Here is a 20,054-nt window from a genome sequence, read left to right on the forward strand (position 1 = left end):
TACTATGCCACTATTTCCCTCTGTCTCTCTGTCCCTCTGTCACTGTGTGTGTATGTGTGTGTGTGTGTGTGTGTGTGGGGGGGGGTGATATATCATCATGTAAAATTTAAACTCCAGGAGAACAGCAGGGAGAGGGGCAGGAAAACCAAAATTGGTTGATAAGCAGGGGATGCATATTTCATCATTTATCAGAATCACATCATTTATATCATCTATAATATGTCTTCTATATTGTTTATAATAGATATAGATATCCGTGGGTTTCCATGCAAGATTCGCTCGTGGCTCGCAGAAAAAAATAGACGAGATGCCGAAGCAGTCGCTCCAGATCGGCTCCAGCACAATTGCTTAACATGGGCGCTGGTGTGCGGTAAAAGATAAACTACTCAAATAACAAAAAGGCCTACACACATTATGAAGAAAGGACAAATCTTCTCTAAAAACAGAACCATCTGACCATCAGTTGTGCAATTAAACAATGCCAGTGGAACTTAAGTTTTCACTTAAACTTTCCAGCGAAAATATATCAGTGCAGAGAGCAGAGAGTGAAGTTCAGTTTGGCTATTAATAAGCGCTGCAGCTCATCAAGACCAACAATAAGTTCATAATTGCCATGGGCTGGTCTGTTAAACAAAGTAACATTTATTACACATCAACACTCCAGAACAATAACTTGTTGAAAATAGCATAATTACATTGAAAAGCAGTTATTTGTCTCAAACATAACTTTACCATGTCATGTGATGTGCTACTTCAGTACACAACAAACAAATATTACTGGGACCACTACAGATGAACATTTAATATCTATAGTCACAATATGGACACCACCGCTGACGATCAATGTAACAATTTAGCCACGATTAAGCACGTTGACCGTACACGGTCCAGCCATATGCTAGGTTTTAAACCTAGTCTTGTTTCATGTTTTGTCTCCAGTATGGTGTCCAGCTACCTAGTGCATCATGGGTACTGTGCCACCGCAACAGCCTTCGCCAGAGCCACAGAGACCATAATACAAGAGGAGCAGACATCTATAAAGAACAGACAGAGTGAGTGAACAGAGCAACCACACACACATTATTTCACATTTTCATCTGACTTGTTGCAAATATAACATACAGTGTTATTTAAGTAATTTAACCGCCCCAAAGAATGTTCTGGGCTTGGTGTTGTTGTTGCTGTTTTTCTCCTAAGCTATCTTAGGTGTAATCTTTACAACAGAATACAGTGTTTCCCCCATTGTATTGCAAGACCCACCAGGTCTAAGCCACTGGGAATTATTTTTTAATGTTTTTAAAGCTTTAGTGCGTAATTTTTTTATATTAATGAACGTCCGTTACATTCAAGCCATTGCCAAATGAGTTGCTTCAAAGCTAATTAAGACTATCAGCTCCATACAACTCTCTCTATATTTCTCAGTATGGCTATGTTCAGAAGATTGTGTCGTCCGGTGACTTTCCCGCACAGAAGCTCGAGTGATGATAATTCATGTTTTTTTAATCCCCCGTGTCCTCCTTGGCTACTAGCAACTGCGTGGGGATAATTGCCTGTATCATGTGGACGTGTTTTGTTGTCATTACTTAGAATTCCTCATGGGGGCGGCAGAAACTACGCACTATAGCTTTAAGACGTTTTTAAAACGGTTGGAAACTTAGACATAGTCATATTTTCAAATCTTTATGTAGGGCCCTTTGGAGTCTGTCTTATAGCTTTTTAAATTCTCAATTTTGCGATTCCATCCATGATTCTGTTATTACAGAAACTATTGGGCTCTACATTAATGCTGCCATTAGAAAAAAAAAAAGACACTTGCCACCAGGCTAAACAACTTTTCTGGGGGGAAACCCTGGAATAATTTCTCTACTCACTAGGTTTTATAAGCAAACTTTTCTTATCATCGAATAATACATTTCCGATATTGATATCAAATATTAGATATGGACTAAATGTTTAAGTATCCCATCATTTTGAAACAAACAACGTCCAGAATCCGATAGCAGTAGCACCCTGTTTCTTTTGTCTAATAGGAATACAGAAGCTGGTGCTTGCGGGACGGGTGGGCGAAGCCATAGATGCTACTCAGCATCTTTATCCCGGCCTGTTAGAACACAACCCCAACCTACTATTCATGTTGAAGTAAGTCAAATTGTTTTAAAGATTAAGATCGAATGCAGGACAAAAGAAGCTGTACAATGTATCTGTATATATACGTATATATGTCCAGCAGTGATTGTTTACTGCTGTAGATGTTAAATTTGCTTTGACGAGAAACACGTGGTTCCTTTTGCTTAAAAGCTTTTCCAGTAAATGCCAGTAACACCAGTAAGTTGCTTTATAGGTGTCGTCAGTTCGTGGAGATGGTGAACGGCACAGACAGCGAGGTTCGCTGCTTGACCATTCGCTCCCCCAAGTCCCAGGACAGTTACCCTGGCTCACCCAGCCTCAGCCCCCGCCACGGAGCCAGCAACACACACTTGCACACCGGAGGTACACTTTTATTAATTATTTATTTAGAGTTAGCTAATGAGCTCATTTTCATCTGCCGTCCCTGGGCAGCTATTACAAATGGCCTAATTGGCTGGATGGCTGGATGGCTGGATGGCTGGATGGATGGATGGATGGATGGATGGAAATTACTGTTACAGCAGCAACTTACAAGGACATACTCACACACATACAGAAGCTACAGGAAATATACTAGAAACAATTAATAAGAAAAAAAAGAAGATACAATAGAGAACACCTGCTAAATACACTTTTATTAATTATTTATTTAGAGTTAGCTAATGAGCTCATTTTCATCTGCCGTCACTGGGCAGGCTATTACGGATGGATGGATGGATGGAAATTACTGTTACAGCAGCAACTTACAAGGACATACTCAAACACATACAGAAACTACAAGAAATATACTAGAAACAATAAATAAGAAAAAAAAGAAGATACAATAGAGAACACCTGCTAAAAAATACACTTAGAGGAATGAAAAGAATGTACAGTGGTGCTCATAAGTTTATGAACCCATGCTAAAGTTGACTAAAAAGAGGAATAAAAAAATCATCTTTTGGAAATTGATCTTAATGCCTTAATTAAAAAATGATGAAAAATCCAACCTTTAAGGACACCAATTTTCTTTGTGAATGAATAATGTAATTGTAAATAAATAAGTAAATGTTCTTCCTTAAAATACATTGGGCATAAGTACTGTATACACACCCCTATGTTAAATTCCCATAGAGGCAGGCAGATTTTTATTTTTAAAGGCCAGTTATTTCATGGATCCAGGATACTATGCATCCTGATAAAGTTCCCTTGGCCTTTGGAATTAAAATAGCCCCACATCATCACATACCGTTCACCATACCTAGAGATTGGCATGGGGTACTTTCCATAAGATCATCTCTCAATGCAAATCAAACCAGCTATTATGTTAACTGAAATAAAACTATGCCATTCTCTAGGTATGGTGAAGGGTATGTGATGATGTGGGGCTATTTTAATTCCAAAGGCCAAGGGATTTTCAAAAACGTCTGTATCGCCAGATTCTTGCCAATCCACAGCCCTATTAACTAAGTAACCAGTGTGCAAGTAGCATAATAGTGCAATATTGTAATGTGTGAGGTAATGAGAGAGTTATATCACACACAGCTGTGAATTGTTGTACAGTTTTATGGATTGCGGCAGAAAGATTTCCTGTAGCGGTCCGTGCGACATCGAAGCTCTGCTGTTGGACCAGTGTGGGGTGGAGAGGGTGGTCAGGGTCATCCATGATACTACATACTACAACACTGTATGATACAATACAATACGATACAATAAAGTACAATACAAAAGTAGCAGATATATGTAAAAACAATGACCGTGAATTCATTTACAGTGGAAGTTTCCAAACACTCCTTCAGTTTCACAGTGGCTTAAAGATGTTTTGTTTTTTTAAATTAAAGAAAATTAAGTACACAATGAGAGGAGACACTGTCAAGCTTTTTCTTTAACGTATGGCAGCCTTTTCTGTCATATTTCGCACACTTGCAGGTCTTACCAGACTAAGTTAAGTTATATTTTGCTGTATGTATGCATGTATGTAAGCCAGGGTGGGCAAAGGGTGGTTGGGTTGTGTGCTTTTATTTAGTTCTCTTTGCCTTCTATGTATAATTTGTAGTGGGTGGCTCTGACTAAGAAGACTGTTTGCCCAAACTTGTTGCATCTGTATTGTACACAGTCCCCTCGAGGGTAGTTGCCCTTGTTGCCCTGCTGCTGCTATCCTTCTGCATTATGAACTGACTCAGTGTGGGTGATGCAAGCCCATGTTAAACCTTAAACATGAGGCAAGCATCTGCAAAATGTTTAAGACTATCGAAATTAGATAAATTGTACTTTTGTAATTTGTGGCAATGGTGGAAGCAATTGGCCTTCCGGTCAGGGTTTTTTTTGTGTCTGTTTGTAAAGAACCTCAGTTGGTTTCAGTTTAGTTGTCAGTCTTGCTTGTGATTAGCTTGTAAAACAGCATGTTATGTGGGAGAAGATCATATGTTGGCTGCCTCTGTTGTTGTTAGATATGGTCTTATATGCCTAAAGTTTGCAAGGTTGAATTGGATGGTACTGGCCACCTTTTTTAACATTTTTTTTTAAACGACAGATTTGAATCTAGAATGATTCCACGGTATTTAAAGTAGGACCCCACCTTGAGCTTTTCATGCTCATCTCCTCTAAACTTCTGTCCTTTTTTTAAGAGCAACAACCTGACAAAGATGGAAATGTGATTTTTCCCAGTCACTGTAGGAAATGAGATTAGTGTCTGTGTTTTACTGTCACCCCTCCGCATAGAAGCAGACAGCCCAACCTGCAGTAACGGAGTGACTCCCCCCAACAAGTCAAAGAGCCACAGTGGCACAGGCAGCAGCAGCATCAAATACCCCAGCGTGTCCTCCTCTGCCTCCTCTTCCACCTCCTCCTCCCCTTCCTCCGTCAACTACTCCGAGTCCAACTCCTCCGACTCCACGAAGAGCCAGCCACACAGCGCCAATAGCACCCAGGAAACCAGGTAAACCGTGTAAAAACGGATGTGTCCTTTTATCAAAAAAGGCTTGTTTATTGCTAAGGCCATATGGTTACATTTTAAATGATTTATTTAAAGTGGCTATATGTAACTTTCAGTTTGTGTTGATTCAGTCCTTTTGACAAAAGCAGTAGTGTTTTTACTACACTTGCTGTCGTAAAGGTCTGTTCTTTACGGTGATGTATTACCAAGTTAGCGTTGCTTGAACAGAAAATTATTCATTTACAGTAAGAGAATATGTTACAGATGCATCGTTGCATTTTAAGTGTTGCATACGGTAACTTAGCCTACTTTGGATGTATCATGAGCTAAACCGGGTAACGTTATCACTGTCACTGTGTCACGGGCCAAAGCATTACGAGTTTGTTGTAGCAACCAACGTCATAATAACTTTGATTTATATAGCGCATTTCATGAAACCCAAGGACGCTTTACACAAGTACAGGGGGACAAGGGAAAAGAAAATAGTAGGCCAACACAAACACGGACTAAAGGCGCTGACACACCAAGCTGATAATCGGCCGTCGGACAGTCTGGCGAGATCAGTGACTCGAGTCTGTTCGGTGTGTTCCGTGCCGTCCTCTGTCCGAGGGGCCGTCGTCCTTCATTTTGGCCGATTTTATATGTATAATCAGCAGGGCGGGCACTGCCGGCAGTCGGACTCAAATGACCCATCTGATTGGTAGAGTGCTAACCCGGAAACGGGGAGCGGAATGAGTGTGACTAGAGTCTCTCAAAATCTGACAAAAATCTTTTAAACTGACCTTTGTCGATCTGAAATGAAGACAGATTCAGCAACTGCATGGCCTATTTCTCGCTTAAAATGTTTTCAGAAACATGTTTCGGTGAACTATTTTAGTACAATATGAGATCGTATTCTGAACAACATGACAGTCTGTCTTTGAATTTCCGGAGAAACCAGACCCACGTGACGCGTTCGTCCAATCAGCTGCCGGTTTTCATTTTTGGGCGACAATACAGGTTAGCGCCGCCTGCTGTTATGGAGACGTATTACGTCTCATCGCTTTGGTGTGTTCCGAGGCACTTTTTTGACCAACTCGGGGAGACTGATCAGTCCAACTGCCTTTTCTGCTGAGGGTCGGCCGTCTGGTTTGTGTGTCTGCAGCTTAAAGGGAATAAATGTCCGCGCTAAATAGAAGGGGGACGTAATTTAATGTTGGCTACTGACGTAGCCTAGAACCACATCGCGCAATCTAAAGTTATTTTTATGAATGAAATAGACTTATCATACCTGAGGGCCAATTCGGGGTCGGTTTTGAATCATTTACAATCCCCGTAATTGTATCCATCTGTTGAAAGCCCGACCGAGTGTGACTTGGGTTTCGTCCGTTGTCTTTCACTTTCCCTTTTAGCTTTTAGTTGTTATTTAATTTAATTATTTAGAAAGTTATTTCCTTTTTTCTGTGATGGCCCTGCCCCAGATTTAGCAGATAACTTCTAAAATAAAATTAAAATACAATTCGGCCTATATAAAGAAATCTCCTGCTACCTTTTACCTGCATACTCACTAACACAGGCTTTTCCGGTGTTACACTGAAATCTGTGACCCATCAGAATGTGTGCTCTGTAGTGCCGTCTTCCAACGCGGGAAAAATCAGACCCGGGCAAAGGCATTGATAAAAACTATACAAAATGGTGTTCTTTTCACAGTTAGTCTCATATGCTGTTACAGGTCATTTATTATCTGGCACCACCTACAGCCTGTAGTGTGATTTGCAAAAATCCACAGCTCCCTGTTCAGATGCACCAATCAGGGCCAGGGGGGGTGTCTAACTGCGTGTCAATCACTGCTCATGCACACGCATTCATTCTTCCTTGTGGGGGGAGGGGGCTTAGGAGCAGAAAGGGGGGAGACTGAGAAGTTGTCGATGTTCAAATTCTTTCAAAGTCCTGGATCTTCACAATCCTACCTACAGCACCTTTAACTTTAATTCCGTTGCCTTTTTAGTCATGGATATTTAATGTTATGAAAAATACTTAAGATTTAAAATCTATTTTTCAGGGCCTTTTTAAAGAGTCATATAGGATCTGTTTCTTAGCATAGTGTACATGTAACAACATCTTCATGACAGGAAGCAACAGGGTAGCAACTTGGAAGGACAGTTCTGTTTTCTTTCACAACTTGGGTCTTATTTTTGTATTTCTGGCCATCATTCTGTAGGAGTTGTTACCCTTTCTCTATAATGGCAACAGGGCCAGTCTCCTTCAGCATAAAATATTAACATTATATTCATATAATTTATTCATCCTTTGAGTTGAGTTTAACGCCTGTGTGTGTGTGTGTGTGTGTGTGTGTGTGTGTGTGTGTGTGTGTGTGTGTGTGTGTGTGTGTTTAGTGACAGTGAGATGGAGATCGAAGCAGAGCACTATACCAATGGGGTTGTTGAGGGCTCCTCAGCGCGGATCATGAATGGCACATACAAACACGAAGAGATCCTTCAGCCAGACGACAACAGCATTGGCAATGGGGTCGCAGGTACACACACACACACACACACACACACACACACACACACACACACACACACACTCTAAACTCTGCATGCTCCGGTTAGTAGCATATAAGCAACATCATGCATCTTTCTTGCTTGTTTGCTTTTGTTTACCTTTTCTTTCCTTCATGTGATTAATTTTTTTTTTGTATAGCTCACCTTTTGCTTTTTTCTCTTTTCCTAATATCTCCCTATATTTTACATTTAACTTCCAGCAGGATGTTTCTATCTGTCTACCATTAACTGTGTGTTTGTTGCCAGCAGATGAGGGTTGTACTAATGGTAGACAGCTCTGTGGGGGCAACCAGGCAGCCACAGAGAGGATGATCCATTTTGGACGGGAGCTGCAGGCGCTAAATGAACAGCTGGGCCGCGAGTATGGCAAAAATGCCACACACAAGAAGATGTTACAGGTACACACTCACATCTGCACGTGCACACACTTTTGGTTTCAACAAAAAGCTGTGCTACAACAGATTAAAGTGATGCCAAAACTGGGCTGAAGAGATTTCTTCTGTTGGCACAAGTTAAAATCTTGGTCGCAGCATTCTGTACACGCTGCAGGAATTTGAGTAATGTTTGCTTTAGGATGTGCTGTAATAAAGCAGATAGAGTCCCAACTGTAAGTTCTGTGGTGCACAGGAGAAAGCTGAAATTACTCTGTACTGCAGGCTGTGTCCTCTGATTCATAAGCAGCCGCTCTAAGAACACTAGTTAGAGTCTCTGGAAAAACACTATACACTGCATGGGAATGATAAAGCTTCTGCCAAGGGGGCTTGTCTGTTTGTTAAACACAGAACTTTTTCTAATATAAGAATTTTGTACTAATTGTATTATAGCAAAACATCAAAACAAAATTGGCCTTAGAAATTTGCATGACATTTGAATGACATGCTTTTTTTTCTGGTTTTCTTCTTCTGTTGCATTACGTAATGTTTAACCACTAGGGGTCAGAAAGATTACAAACCGAGTGACAGAAACGTAGCCCTGGCATAAGCTGTACTGAGTTAATTAAGTTGTTACCCACTTAGACACCCAGCAGACATAGAGCAACATTATCACGCCATTGGAGTCATGCTTTTGGCCACTTGAATAAAGTAAGAAGAATATCTGTGATGTATGACTATGCTCACCGGCCTTTCAATAACAACAGTCCTCTGCCATGTGCTGGGCCAAAAGCATACAATTTAGGTTTGATATGTTAGATGACACATATGGGATTCAAACATAATGTCTGTGCACAGCGAGAGAACCAAAACACAGAGCTGAAAGAGGCTAAATTCTGTCAAAAACTGCTAAATTGAGTGTTACACCGGGAACACACCACCAGCGAAGCGTCGCAAAGCGCAGATTCGTACCCGATTGTGCTACTGGCTGTTTATACCAGCCGCATATTTCTCCACGCCGGTCACAAAGCGATCATTCTCATCTCCACTCTCTACAACACGTCTCTCTCTCTCTCTCTCTCTCTCTCTCTCTCTCTCTCTTTCTTCCCGTGAGTGTTTGGTTGTGTGTGGGTGTGTCACTCTGTTTGTCTGTCCATCCGTCGGTCTCTCTCTTCTGGTGCCTGATTGCTAGACACAGCTAAGAAGCCAAGGCAGCCAAAATCACAATAAACCTTGTTTTATTTTGTAAAGTATCCGGCTGCTCTGTGGCCTTCTTGTATGTGATTACCTGAGACCCCAAAACGATTGCTGCAGCGTGCGGGCCGGCACGGCCCGGTCACGGCCACTCCGCTCCTGATCGCAGCTGGTGTGGACAGAAAGATTGGATAACATGGGCGTTGAAATGAAAATAGCTCCGCTTTATGGCACTTCATGGCTATTCGCGGCGCTTCTGCTGAGATCCGCCTGGTCCTGGCAGACCTCAGCTGCTCCAAGCTCTGTGCACTGTGGCACTGAGGGAAGTGCCAACACAAAGATGACACAGAGCTGGATTGAAATCGGCAAAGTATCCCTTTTAATACTCAGAGTTCAATACTACGAGCAACAGACGTCCAGAGTCCAGAATTGAACGGCAGTCTTTCTGTCTTTTTCTCTTCAACTGTCTTGTAAGCTCAATAATGTCTCAATAACTTGTATTTAGCAATAAGTAAACACTAATAACTCCCCTGTAATCGTCTCAGCATGGGTTCCGAGTTGCCTGGGTGAGACTGAAGTTATACTGTAGTTTTTGTCATCATAATGTTAGTCTATGTCCAAGACGTTCCACTTCTGGGATTGCTCCAGTGCCGCAGGAAATTCTGCCAGACGCGTGTCTTTTCGCCGATGTCTGTTACCTTCCGCTTTCTTTGTGTTGGAATTTTAAACTCCGGTCGATTTATGAGGACTATGGTTAACTACTCCTCAGATCTCTGCAGGGTAAATCCAGACAGTTAGTTATTTGTTTATTTTGCACAATAAAATCAAGATAACAATAATGTTAAATGATAAAAAATAAAGATTGTGCAGGTGAGATTAAGAAAACCCCTAGGGGCTTATAGAAGGAGTCTCACCTAAAGAAGAGAGGAATTATATAGATAATGAACAATTATAATTATAAGTGTCCTAAAAAAAACAACAAATTGAACACAAGTAAGCACTGAATAGAAATAAAATAAAAATAAAAAAGCCTAAGGTTGGCTACATAAACATCAAAGGCATAAAATGAATTACAATAATTTAGATTAAATGAGGATATGTGGACTGATGTGTGTATGTGTAAATAGAAATGACAGACAGCAAGGCCAAACAAAATGTGATATGAATAGTTCAGATCAAAGCTAGCTAGACTATCTGTGCAATCTGAGTTTTCTCTCGCACGACTAAAACAACTTTTGAACGTACACAAAACAAGTTCCTGTCCGAGGCTGTTTTGCAGTGGCTCCGTCTGGCGCTTAGCACCACCCAAGATGATTGTGATTGGTTTAAAGAAATGGCAATAAACCAGAGCACGTTTTTCTCCCATCCCGGAATGCTGGTGGACTCGCCAGACCCTCCTACGCAGCGCTGTGGAGGAAGGTCTGGCAATGCAAGACAAGTTCACACTTAACAGATCATCAATTAAGGAATGCCAATTCACAGTAACTTCATACATTAATTGATGTACAACCAAATTAACAGTAGGCCTACCTTCTTCTTTTTTTCAATGCGAGACCATCATAATTTAGACCAAAGATCACATTAATCTTGCCAGAAATATATTATGTGTACTGTATTGAAATGACAACATTTATTTAGGAAGCACTGAGGACAATCTTTTCTCATAGCTGTGTTGCTCTTGTCTAGTCATTCATCAACCATTTGTCCTCAGAAATGTATGGATACATGTAGGAAAGGTTAGCCTGACAAGCCAGACCCACATCAAGATGTTTGGTCTGGGAACTCACCATTGGCAAGACTCAATCCGAGGGGCGGGATAAACGGTTGTCTTTCAAATTCACTCTGCACGCAATAGCCAACCAGAGCAACGCTAGTTGATAGATTAAACTTTTTACCATATATATTGTTCGGCAAAACTCCGAACACATCTTCCTTTTTTAAGAATGATTTCAGTGCCGTTCTTTGTTCTTTTCTCAAAGAAAAGCTTACCTCCAAGTCTTCCAGAGTTGCAGCCAAAACCTATTCGAAAGACCGCTCTTCGCCAGCAGCAACGGCCATCTTCTTTGTTTTCAAGTAGCAGGGAACCGTCGCAACTCTGCCGTCTTTATGTTAAGCCCGCCCACCGACTCTATACACGATGTGATTGGCCTGACCAGAATTTGGTTTTTCGCTGGCTGCAAATTACATTTGCTGCCGCTAGGGTGCGTCTAGATTTCTAGGCTAAGGAAAGGTAGTCTTAGGGCTAAATTACACTTTATAAGCCCAACCTAGGAAGCTGCAGAATGTATTCATATTTGTTTGTTTGTCTGTGTAGGATGCATTCAGCCTGCTAGCGTACTCGGACCCGTGGAACTGCCCCGTGGGCCAGCAGTTAGACCCTACACAGAGAGAATCACTCTGCTCCGCACTCAACAGCGCCATACTGGGTAAAGAGCAAACACAGACACATACTGTGTGTTACACAGATACATATGTATTCAAACTATTACTGCAGTTTGTTTTTTTTTTACTGTAAAACCATGACAATGTAACAGCCATGTGGCAAAAAGAAAGCAACCGCTTGACGTTGTCCCTGCCTTAGATATTGAGTCTTACCCAGCACACACAATTGGATCCATTGTGACTCATGTGTTGCACCCCTGGCTTCCTGTGTTTTTTCTGCTCCAGAGTCCCAAAATCTGCCTAAGCAGCCTCCACTGATGTTAGCGCTCGGCCAGGCCACAGAGTGTGTTCAGCTCATGGCCCGAGTCCGGTCTGGTTCCTGCTCCTTCGCCAGAGTAGACAACTTTTTGCACTAGCCCAGGTCCAGGTGAGTAAGTTTAAGTAGTATAACAGCTGGAACACACCGTAAGCAGCTATTTTTATTTCGGCGCCTATGTTATCCAATCTGTGCGTAGCGTCTGCGTAGGCCTGCGTGCTGCAGCAATAGTTTCTGCGTCTCCTCTATTTCTTGCCCGAAACGCGAGCGTAGGTGTCAAGCCAGGCAGGTAATCGCATACAGGAAGACCACAGTGCAGCCGGATATTTTACCAAAATAAACACATTTCAAAAGAAAACAACCAGGTTCATGGTGATTTTGGCTGTCTAGACTTCTCACAGCGAGACACGCGATCAGGCACACGGAGTGAGAGAACGACGGACGGACAGTATCTACGCTACGCGACACTTAACGCATGCGGTGTGTTCCAGCTGTAAGGCATGAATACCAAGGCCACGGACCATTCTTGTTTCTGACTCGAATCTTTTATTTGACAGTTAATCACAGCTCTAAATTTGTGCTCATTAATTCCATTGTATTTCAGCCTAGATCTGATTCAAAGTTATGGCCGTTTTGACTATGGGGTCATGCTAACTTTGCATGATTCGGCAAGGTGGACACCTTTAAAACAACATATCATGGCACACGTTTTAGGACTTTCCAGTTAGACCTAGATTTTACACAAATCCTTTCAAACACTCAACTGTCCAACTGAAAAGAAACTCAGAAGTTAGCTCCCTGGATTAGCTATTGTAGCTAACTGCATCAGGTCTCCAGATTAACCTTTTACATTGGTTGCACTGGTGCGCCTAGCTTTTTCATTTAGGTGCACCAGCACATAATTTGGGTGCACCCAAAACATTTTACATTATATACGTTTTAAGCGTTAACTTTTTTTTTTTCAGTCGCTATACAAATTGGTCATTTCTTAACACATTACCTAAATGATTGTAAACTGTAGAAAGGTGCAGATAAATGTCTATTCTTTATTTAAATCACAGCACAAACATGAAATCGCAATAACTTCAATTGTATAAAAAATATACTGAAAAAGTTATGATGATTTGGGACTAAAACTTAGTAAAAGGTAGCTCTTCTTTGGCTATATTATAAGTAGTGTTAAAAAAATAGTTTTTTCTAACTCATCACTGCTTCAGTTTGCCGCTGCCTGGCCCTGAAACGCTGCAGGGAGGGGGCTGCTCTGCTGGCCGCGCACCTGGCGCGTCACAGGACGTTTTGATGACATTTTGCTTTTTTAACGTTTCAATTCGGAACGTTGATGATCTGACAGCTAAAGCACTGTTCCCAGCCATGCTTTGGCCTCACTCTTTAAATAAATGCAGTGCATAATGTCGGCCTTTTTATCATATCTGAGCCACGGAAATGGAACAAGCCATTTTTTGCAGAAGGCATGTATTTTGGCCTTTTTGTGAGTAGGCTCAGGCTAGGAGTCAGATGAGGCCATCTCCACTGAAAATGTTGGGTCAGGGAGGCATCTTACCGGGGACAGGGGAGACAGTTACCTTTGCCAATGATGTTGGTCTGGGCATGTGTTCACATCGACACGCATGTTAACAAACCGGTGTGCATTCATAGCTTGGTTTGCCCCAAAGTGGATCCCTTTGAAGTTAGCTAAAATATTTAATCCAGACAGCTCTGTGTTTTTCTTCAGTCAGCCTTCGAGACAAGCGTTTGAAAAGATTTATGCAAAATGTAGGGTTTTTTTCTGAACGCTTTAGGTTTCTCTGATATACATTGTTTTTCCAGGTTCACGTTTCACGAATCTCTACAACAGTGGCGAGTGCGAAGTTAACATAACCCATAGGAAAAATGGCCACAATTATGAAAATAAGATCCAGGTTGAAAAATATCAGAATTTCCTGTTTACTAAGCCACATGTGACATTTGGCATGTTAGCATCTCGTATCGAAGCATATAGAATATTAGTGAAAATACTGTTTGGCTGCAGGTGTACGCAGCATGAACCACCTAAGTCTCCGTCCATTATTTTCCTACAGTGGAACACATCATTGTGAATTACATGCATAAAATGAAAAATCATTTCAATAATTATAATTATTCATTTGAATAACATACATACACTGGTCATACAGTATATGAATTAAAAGAAAGGGCAATTACTCCCAAACAAAATAAAAATACCAAAACACCAAATCAATGCTGTACACGTATAGTTTTAATCGTGCTACATTCATTCATTACCTTGCTTAGATGATTACCCATCTCTCCACAGGTTAATGTTAAGTAGCACTGAGAGAAGAAGGCATGTCCAGCAGGTAGTTGTCGTGGCAACGGGGGAAAGAGCATGCACATGATTGGTGTGTTTGGCTGTCCGTCAGACCGAGCCAGCAGCACAGACAGAGGAACAGAGGAGAGCGGGAGAGAAGAAAGCTTCCTTTTGATTTAGTATTATCAAATAAAGAAATGTGTGACACTATTTAAAGATAATTAATTATTATTCTGTTTATCTAGCCATTTTATAGTTCTGTTTTTTGTCAGTTTGTTGTGCTCATCCTGGACAAAACAAATTGTAAATCCCCTTTTTATTTTTTCTTCTGTTTTTAATGGGTGGATTTTGATTCCCTTTGTTCAGTATTTTACTCACATTGTTGTTGTTCACCATATCACAGACCACAATACCCACATCTGGCTACCACGGTAACCCCCACAACTGTAGGTCAACTTAACACAACCGGAGGTATATTAACATCATCTTTGATAAGATACAGAAGACAGACAGACTCTTAGCCCTTTATCCTTCTAAAAGGATTCATTCAATCTTCAAAGTGCATTCATTACTTAAAATACATTCAGCAAACGTGTGCTCAGCATGAAGAACACTATTGATTGTGTGGAGCAGATCATTAGCTCTGGTCAAGGCTGATGCCGTACAGTAGTTAACACTGCCACTGATGTAAAATAGAAAATGGACAAAAGTGGGTCCCTAAATTATTCCACAAGGTTGGAAATAACAGTGTAGTGCTGTGTGTCGCAGAATTGGAATTCCCTTAAGGAACAAAATACTTGGCACGAACAGGTTAGACACATCCTGAAAAAAGCATCACCTGTGTAAAAAAACATAATTGAAGGGCCTCTGTAGTGGTAGAACTGCCAGTAACTAGGCGGAGAAGGTGATGACAAGGGATTAAATTGGAATATTGAGGTGTTGGAGTCTTAACTTTACTTTAACAACCACAGCACTGACCAATCAGTGATGTGCTGCAACTACAACACCTGCTCTCAAATCCCAACCTAACACTATTATCATGGTTTGCCTTGATGCCGGCATAAAGAAAATCACTATCAAAGGCAGACTAACGAGCACAGTGTATGGCTGGCAAAAAGTCAAGTCACCCCTGGGGATTTTTTTTTTTAATAATTTTTTTTGCCTGACCTGCTCTGTGCATGTGCTGTCGCAGTTGGAATTTTGAATAAAGAGGTAAAATAATTTGCCTAACAAGAAGGTTTTTAAGTCTTGGGTGATAATCATGTGATAATTAAGTCACGGTCTCACAGTTTGTCACAGTTTCTTTCATTCTGGGCATTTAATTCCAAACATCTCAAAGGTTGTTAAAACCAGTTTTGTGTGTTGAGGAACACATTTTTTTCACTCAGACCCCTCCATTTTTCTAACACCCATAAACTTGACTTGATTACAGTATGTCCTATTGGACAGGAGGACACAGCCAGGTTCATTTATTGAGCCCCAAACCACAAGTTTGTCCCAGAGTGCCTCCCAGTATGTACAATAACTAACAAAAAAATGGAAAAGAAGGATATTTTTTTTTATTGTTTAGGGTCGCTGTTGGCACCATGAGATTTAACAACATCGCCCCTGTTTTAGAGTCAGATCAGTAGTAAAAAACTACTAATTACCACTAATAGCCACCAATGGCATGGCATTACAGCTATCACTCCTCACTGTCAGCCACTTTGTATGGAGTCCCAAAGTGTTTGATAGTAAGTGAATAAATAGGACATTATGAAATATCATGAATGAATAGAGTAAAATGTTTAATTGAGCCAATACATCTGAAAAATCTAATTTCACATGCTTTTCTGTTCAAAAGTCTCCCGTCACCAGTGCCCACCACTTTCAACCAATCACATGTCTCCAGCTTCTCTTCGCAGGCTCAACAACTACTACCAAAATTTAGCCCGCTATCTCATATTAGCTTGTGGCTAACTTACTAGCTAGTTAGAAATTTTGAATCAACCAACTAGTTGCTGCTGCTCCTAAACACACTGGCCAGTAACCACACTTTCTTTTTATTTAGCTTAACAAGGCTACATATGCTACCTACCTAGCCAGCTAACTAGCTAGGCTGGCTTGTAGGCTTGGATTTATGAGTCAGCATCAAAGTGAAGAGCATGTGTTAGCGGCCGCAGCTTACATTTGCTGGTCAATTCAGAGTTACTTAGGCAGCATGTGATTCTGGACATATTACTGGGCCTGAGTTGAATTTTGATAATTTCTTAAATTATTTCATAGTTTATTGGCTCTTTTATGTCTGTTCATGAGATTAATCATTTGATAATGTCTTGTTAAATGTTGGAGTTTATTATTGGATTTTTCATTTTGACATTGTGTCATCATCATCTTGATCAGCTTTCTGTCTCTGTATCTAAACGGATGATTGTTCATAGCAAAATAACAAATTAGACTCAACTTCACCCTAGGTTCAGTCCAATAATTGGATTTTGATAACACACTTGTTTTGTTCCATCCCTTAGCTTTATTTCAAACATTTTACTTCTTTTGTTTTTACACCAGGTTTTCTACCATATAGCACTGACTTAATGTTGTCTGACTGTGGCATTCTGTCACTTCGGCTGCTTTGTTGTGACCTGGCAAACGGCTTGTGGATCCACCCTGACGTGTACATTTCCATTTATAAGAGAATTTCAGTCTATGGTAGAGAAATATGGAATAATATGTGGGGTTTACTACAGGGTATGTGGTCAAACCTTTTACCAAGCTGGTTTTTATAAAGACCTTCTGCTATAATAGGAACTATTCTAATAACCATACATACAGCACACACTCCTGACATCTGCTTCTACAGCTGTAAAGGACTTCTGTTACACACACATACACACACACACACACACACACACACACACACACACACAGACTCACAATTGTATGTGAAAGAACAACCTCTGTTGCATACCTGTAGGGAACAAGTCTCCCAGCTGTCATTTGTGTGTGTGAGCCTGGGCTGTGCCTCAGCACTGTTACCACGCACCCTTCCTCTTATCCCTGCATAGACATAGCCACTGATGTGATCAGTGATTGTATTAAGGAAAGAAGGGATGTGAACAGTTTTCGAAATGGGCACGAGGCCTTTAAAGCCACATGGACTTCTTCAGGAGAGGCCAGATAAATGGATTTAGGCATCGCAGACAAGCTGTGCGCACTTGACTTCTATCATGATTTTAATTTCATATTTTGACTTTTGAGTTTTAGCAAAAAATAAAAATAAAAAAAAACAATTGTGAAATGAGTTACCCTCTACTTAGCATGACTTTTAAAACCTTTAAAACGATATAAAAAAAGAAAAATGATAATTGAAAAAAATACCTATGTACTGGAAACATGTTAAAAAAGAAAAATTGTATTCTGTTTAATTTTGACAGAATTATTTTTATTAAAATACATCCATAAGCATTTTATTGGTATCCTGTTTTTATTTGGTGTTTGTTTTTCCTTCATTGCAAATATGTGCGAACAAGGTGAAGAAGTAGCAGGTCACAAAAACACATGGGCACATATTAATGTGGATGCATAGACGTAAGCACATACAGGTTTGGATGAGGTTGAAGTTTTGGAAAAGACCCATTGACCCATTACAGTATTTGGACAGCAGAGGGCAGAAGGAGGTTGGGGAATACATAACCATCACAGCACTGAGCAGCATCCTTAGATGAGAATGGTCCTCCCTGTCACTGCGTTTTCTAAGTTTACACATTTCCCAAGCGGTTTCTCATATCCCACAGATAAAACGATACACATACAAAATGCGCAACTTTCATCTTACAGTTTATGCTTTCATCACATTTTTGATCAAAAGGACATATTGCACATTCATATGTTAAACATAGAGTTGTAGTATAATTCCAAGTTTTACAAAAGCACTAATCTGAAAAGTGGAAAGTATGTTGTGAAGGGAAGGAATTACTATTTTATTTATAAGTCAGTTTTGATATCAATCTTTGGTTAAAGACGAATAGCACATTTTGTGACCAACTTTGCCAAAAGCTGAGATGTGCTGCTTTCAAGACTAATTTGGCAAATTTCTCTGGGAAGCATGGAGCTTAGAGGTTGAAGGAAAATAAAGAAGCCCTTTGTAGAAAATCTGAAGAATGTGAGGTCAGGGAAAATCAAGCTATATAACTTAACCACACTTCTGATGATAGCTAGAGACTATCACCTCACTGCGACAAAGTGAATTTGTTTTTTCCACCTTATCAGTCATGACTCCCTTGATTTTATCTTTAAAATTATGTACCTGTATACACCTGTTTAATTTTAATTAGATGAGAGCAGTAGGTGGTTCGCCTCGAGTTGTAGAGAAAGAATGATTTTGTTTTCAAGTGTGACATGTACATTAATGAGGATGCAGCAGTGAAGCAAATAGAATAGAAACAACAAAGGACCAAGAATGGAGCCCTGTGGGACACCACATGCTCTCGGTCGAAACTGTCCTCCCAGGAAGAACGACGCATCAGTCGTTTCAGCAAATGCAGTAAAACGACATGTTTATATTGAAGTGACAAAGCCCATAAAAGACAGAAGAAGTTAAGACCCAAAACCTAAACTATGATCTTTAAACCTAAACCTAACCAGGTTGTTATTGTGCCTAGCAAACCTTAACCATAGCATTGCCACATCGTAAAATTAATTTTTTAACAGTGATTTGTAGCTGTTTTGGAAGGAACAGACAAACAATGTAGTCCTATCGATAGAGGTGTGAGATCTGAATTCTATGTGTTGTTAAGAGTATTGGAGGACTCCATCTGGTGATAATTTATTTCTAGCTAAAGTTTGTTGGCTGTCATGTATGTAATTTAATTGTGGTACAGCAGATTAGCCAAGCGCTGTGACCTAAAAAAAAAAACAATATCAAAGTCTCCCAATTCTATCATAACCACATGGTCATCATTAATGGGAAATATCGGATTTTACCAGTAAGCTGTTGAGAGTTTTATTAAATTTTCTGTAAATACATCTAAAACTATATTTAAATATATCCCTACATCGTAAACCCCATTGCAACCCTGTCAAGAAGTATTTCTCTTTTAAAACAATTTGCTCTGAATTAAAAGGCTGTTGCTCAAAGCAGCACTACTGCTGCTCTCCAAATAAACTGTTATTGACATCCCAGACCAGTCTTGGAATCCTATGCTGAAACTGATGTGCTGTTCCAGCTATCGTTGACAACTTCTAACACTTGCCAGTATGTCTCTTCTGAAGTTGGATAGATCTTCAAACATGTAACTGAGCTTTAATACCAAACTGAGCTGACAGTGAGAAAAAGAAAACAACTACTTCATTATCAAATAACTCAGGTGGCACTGATGACAAAAGCTGTCTGTAAAAAAATTTGAAGTTTGAAAAAAGGTAATAAATTGCTATATATCACAGAATATTGCAACATGTTTAAAATCGCAATAATATTGTATCGTGACATAAGTATCGTGATGATATATCGTGATGCCTCTGCTGATTCTCACACATACTATGTATATATATATATATATATATATATATATATATATATATATATATATATATGATAGTGATATAGACTGTCAGGCAGTGTGAATGAGATTTTTTCAATCTAGAAACTACTTAAGGGGAAACAAAAGGCCAAAACTGGATGTTGAGCGGTTAAAAAACAAGCAATGAATCAGTGATTATAAGGCCCCGGACCATTTTGACTGTGAACACCAGCCAGAGGTTAGTGGTTCAAACATTTGCTTGAAATTTTTTACTGGAAGCATTGTTAAAATCCCTTTTCTGGTGCAGACGGAGAGCTGAGCCTGTAATTATGCACGAGGTGAGAGTGGTGGGCCGTCTCTGTCAGCGTTGCGGCCAATAAATTTCCTACATCATATAT

The 20,054-nt window shown here is 40.2% G+C and overlaps 1 protein-coding gene across 1 annotated transcript in view; it reads left to right on the plus strand.

The window, feature by feature from the left end:
* Window positions 1-17,605, plus strand: part of ranbp10 (RAN binding protein 10) — a 50,049-nt gene extending 32,444 nt beyond the window's left edge. Inside the window, exons 7-15 of the mRNA XM_031310245.2 lie at window positions 940-1,052; window positions 2,031-2,139; window positions 2,342-2,490; window positions 4,828-5,044; window positions 7,417-7,556; window positions 7,837-7,985; window positions 11,467-11,578; window positions 11,820-11,961; window positions 14,165-17,605. Coding sequence (XP_031166105.1) covers window positions 940-1,052; window positions 2,031-2,139; window positions 2,342-2,490; window positions 4,828-5,044; window positions 7,417-7,556; window positions 7,837-7,985; window positions 11,467-11,578; window positions 11,820-11,950 — 1,120 coding nt within the window. The 3' untranslated portion in view covers window positions 11,951-11,961; window positions 14,165-17,605. The remainder of the gene's footprint in view (window positions 1-939; window positions 1,053-2,030; window positions 2,140-2,341; window positions 2,491-4,827; window positions 5,045-7,416; window positions 7,557-7,836; window positions 7,986-11,466; window positions 11,579-11,819; window positions 11,962-14,164) is intronic.
* The last annotated feature ends 2,449 nt before the right edge of the window (window positions 17,606-20,054 follow it).

The sequence above is a fragment of the Sander lucioperca genome, chromosome 7, assembly GCF_008315115.2.
Source record: "Sander lucioperca isolate FBNREF2018 chromosome 7, SLUC_FBN_1.2, whole genome shotgun sequence".
Classification (NCBI taxonomy): Eukaryota; Metazoa; Chordata; class Actinopteri; order Perciformes; family Percidae; genus Sander; species Sander lucioperca.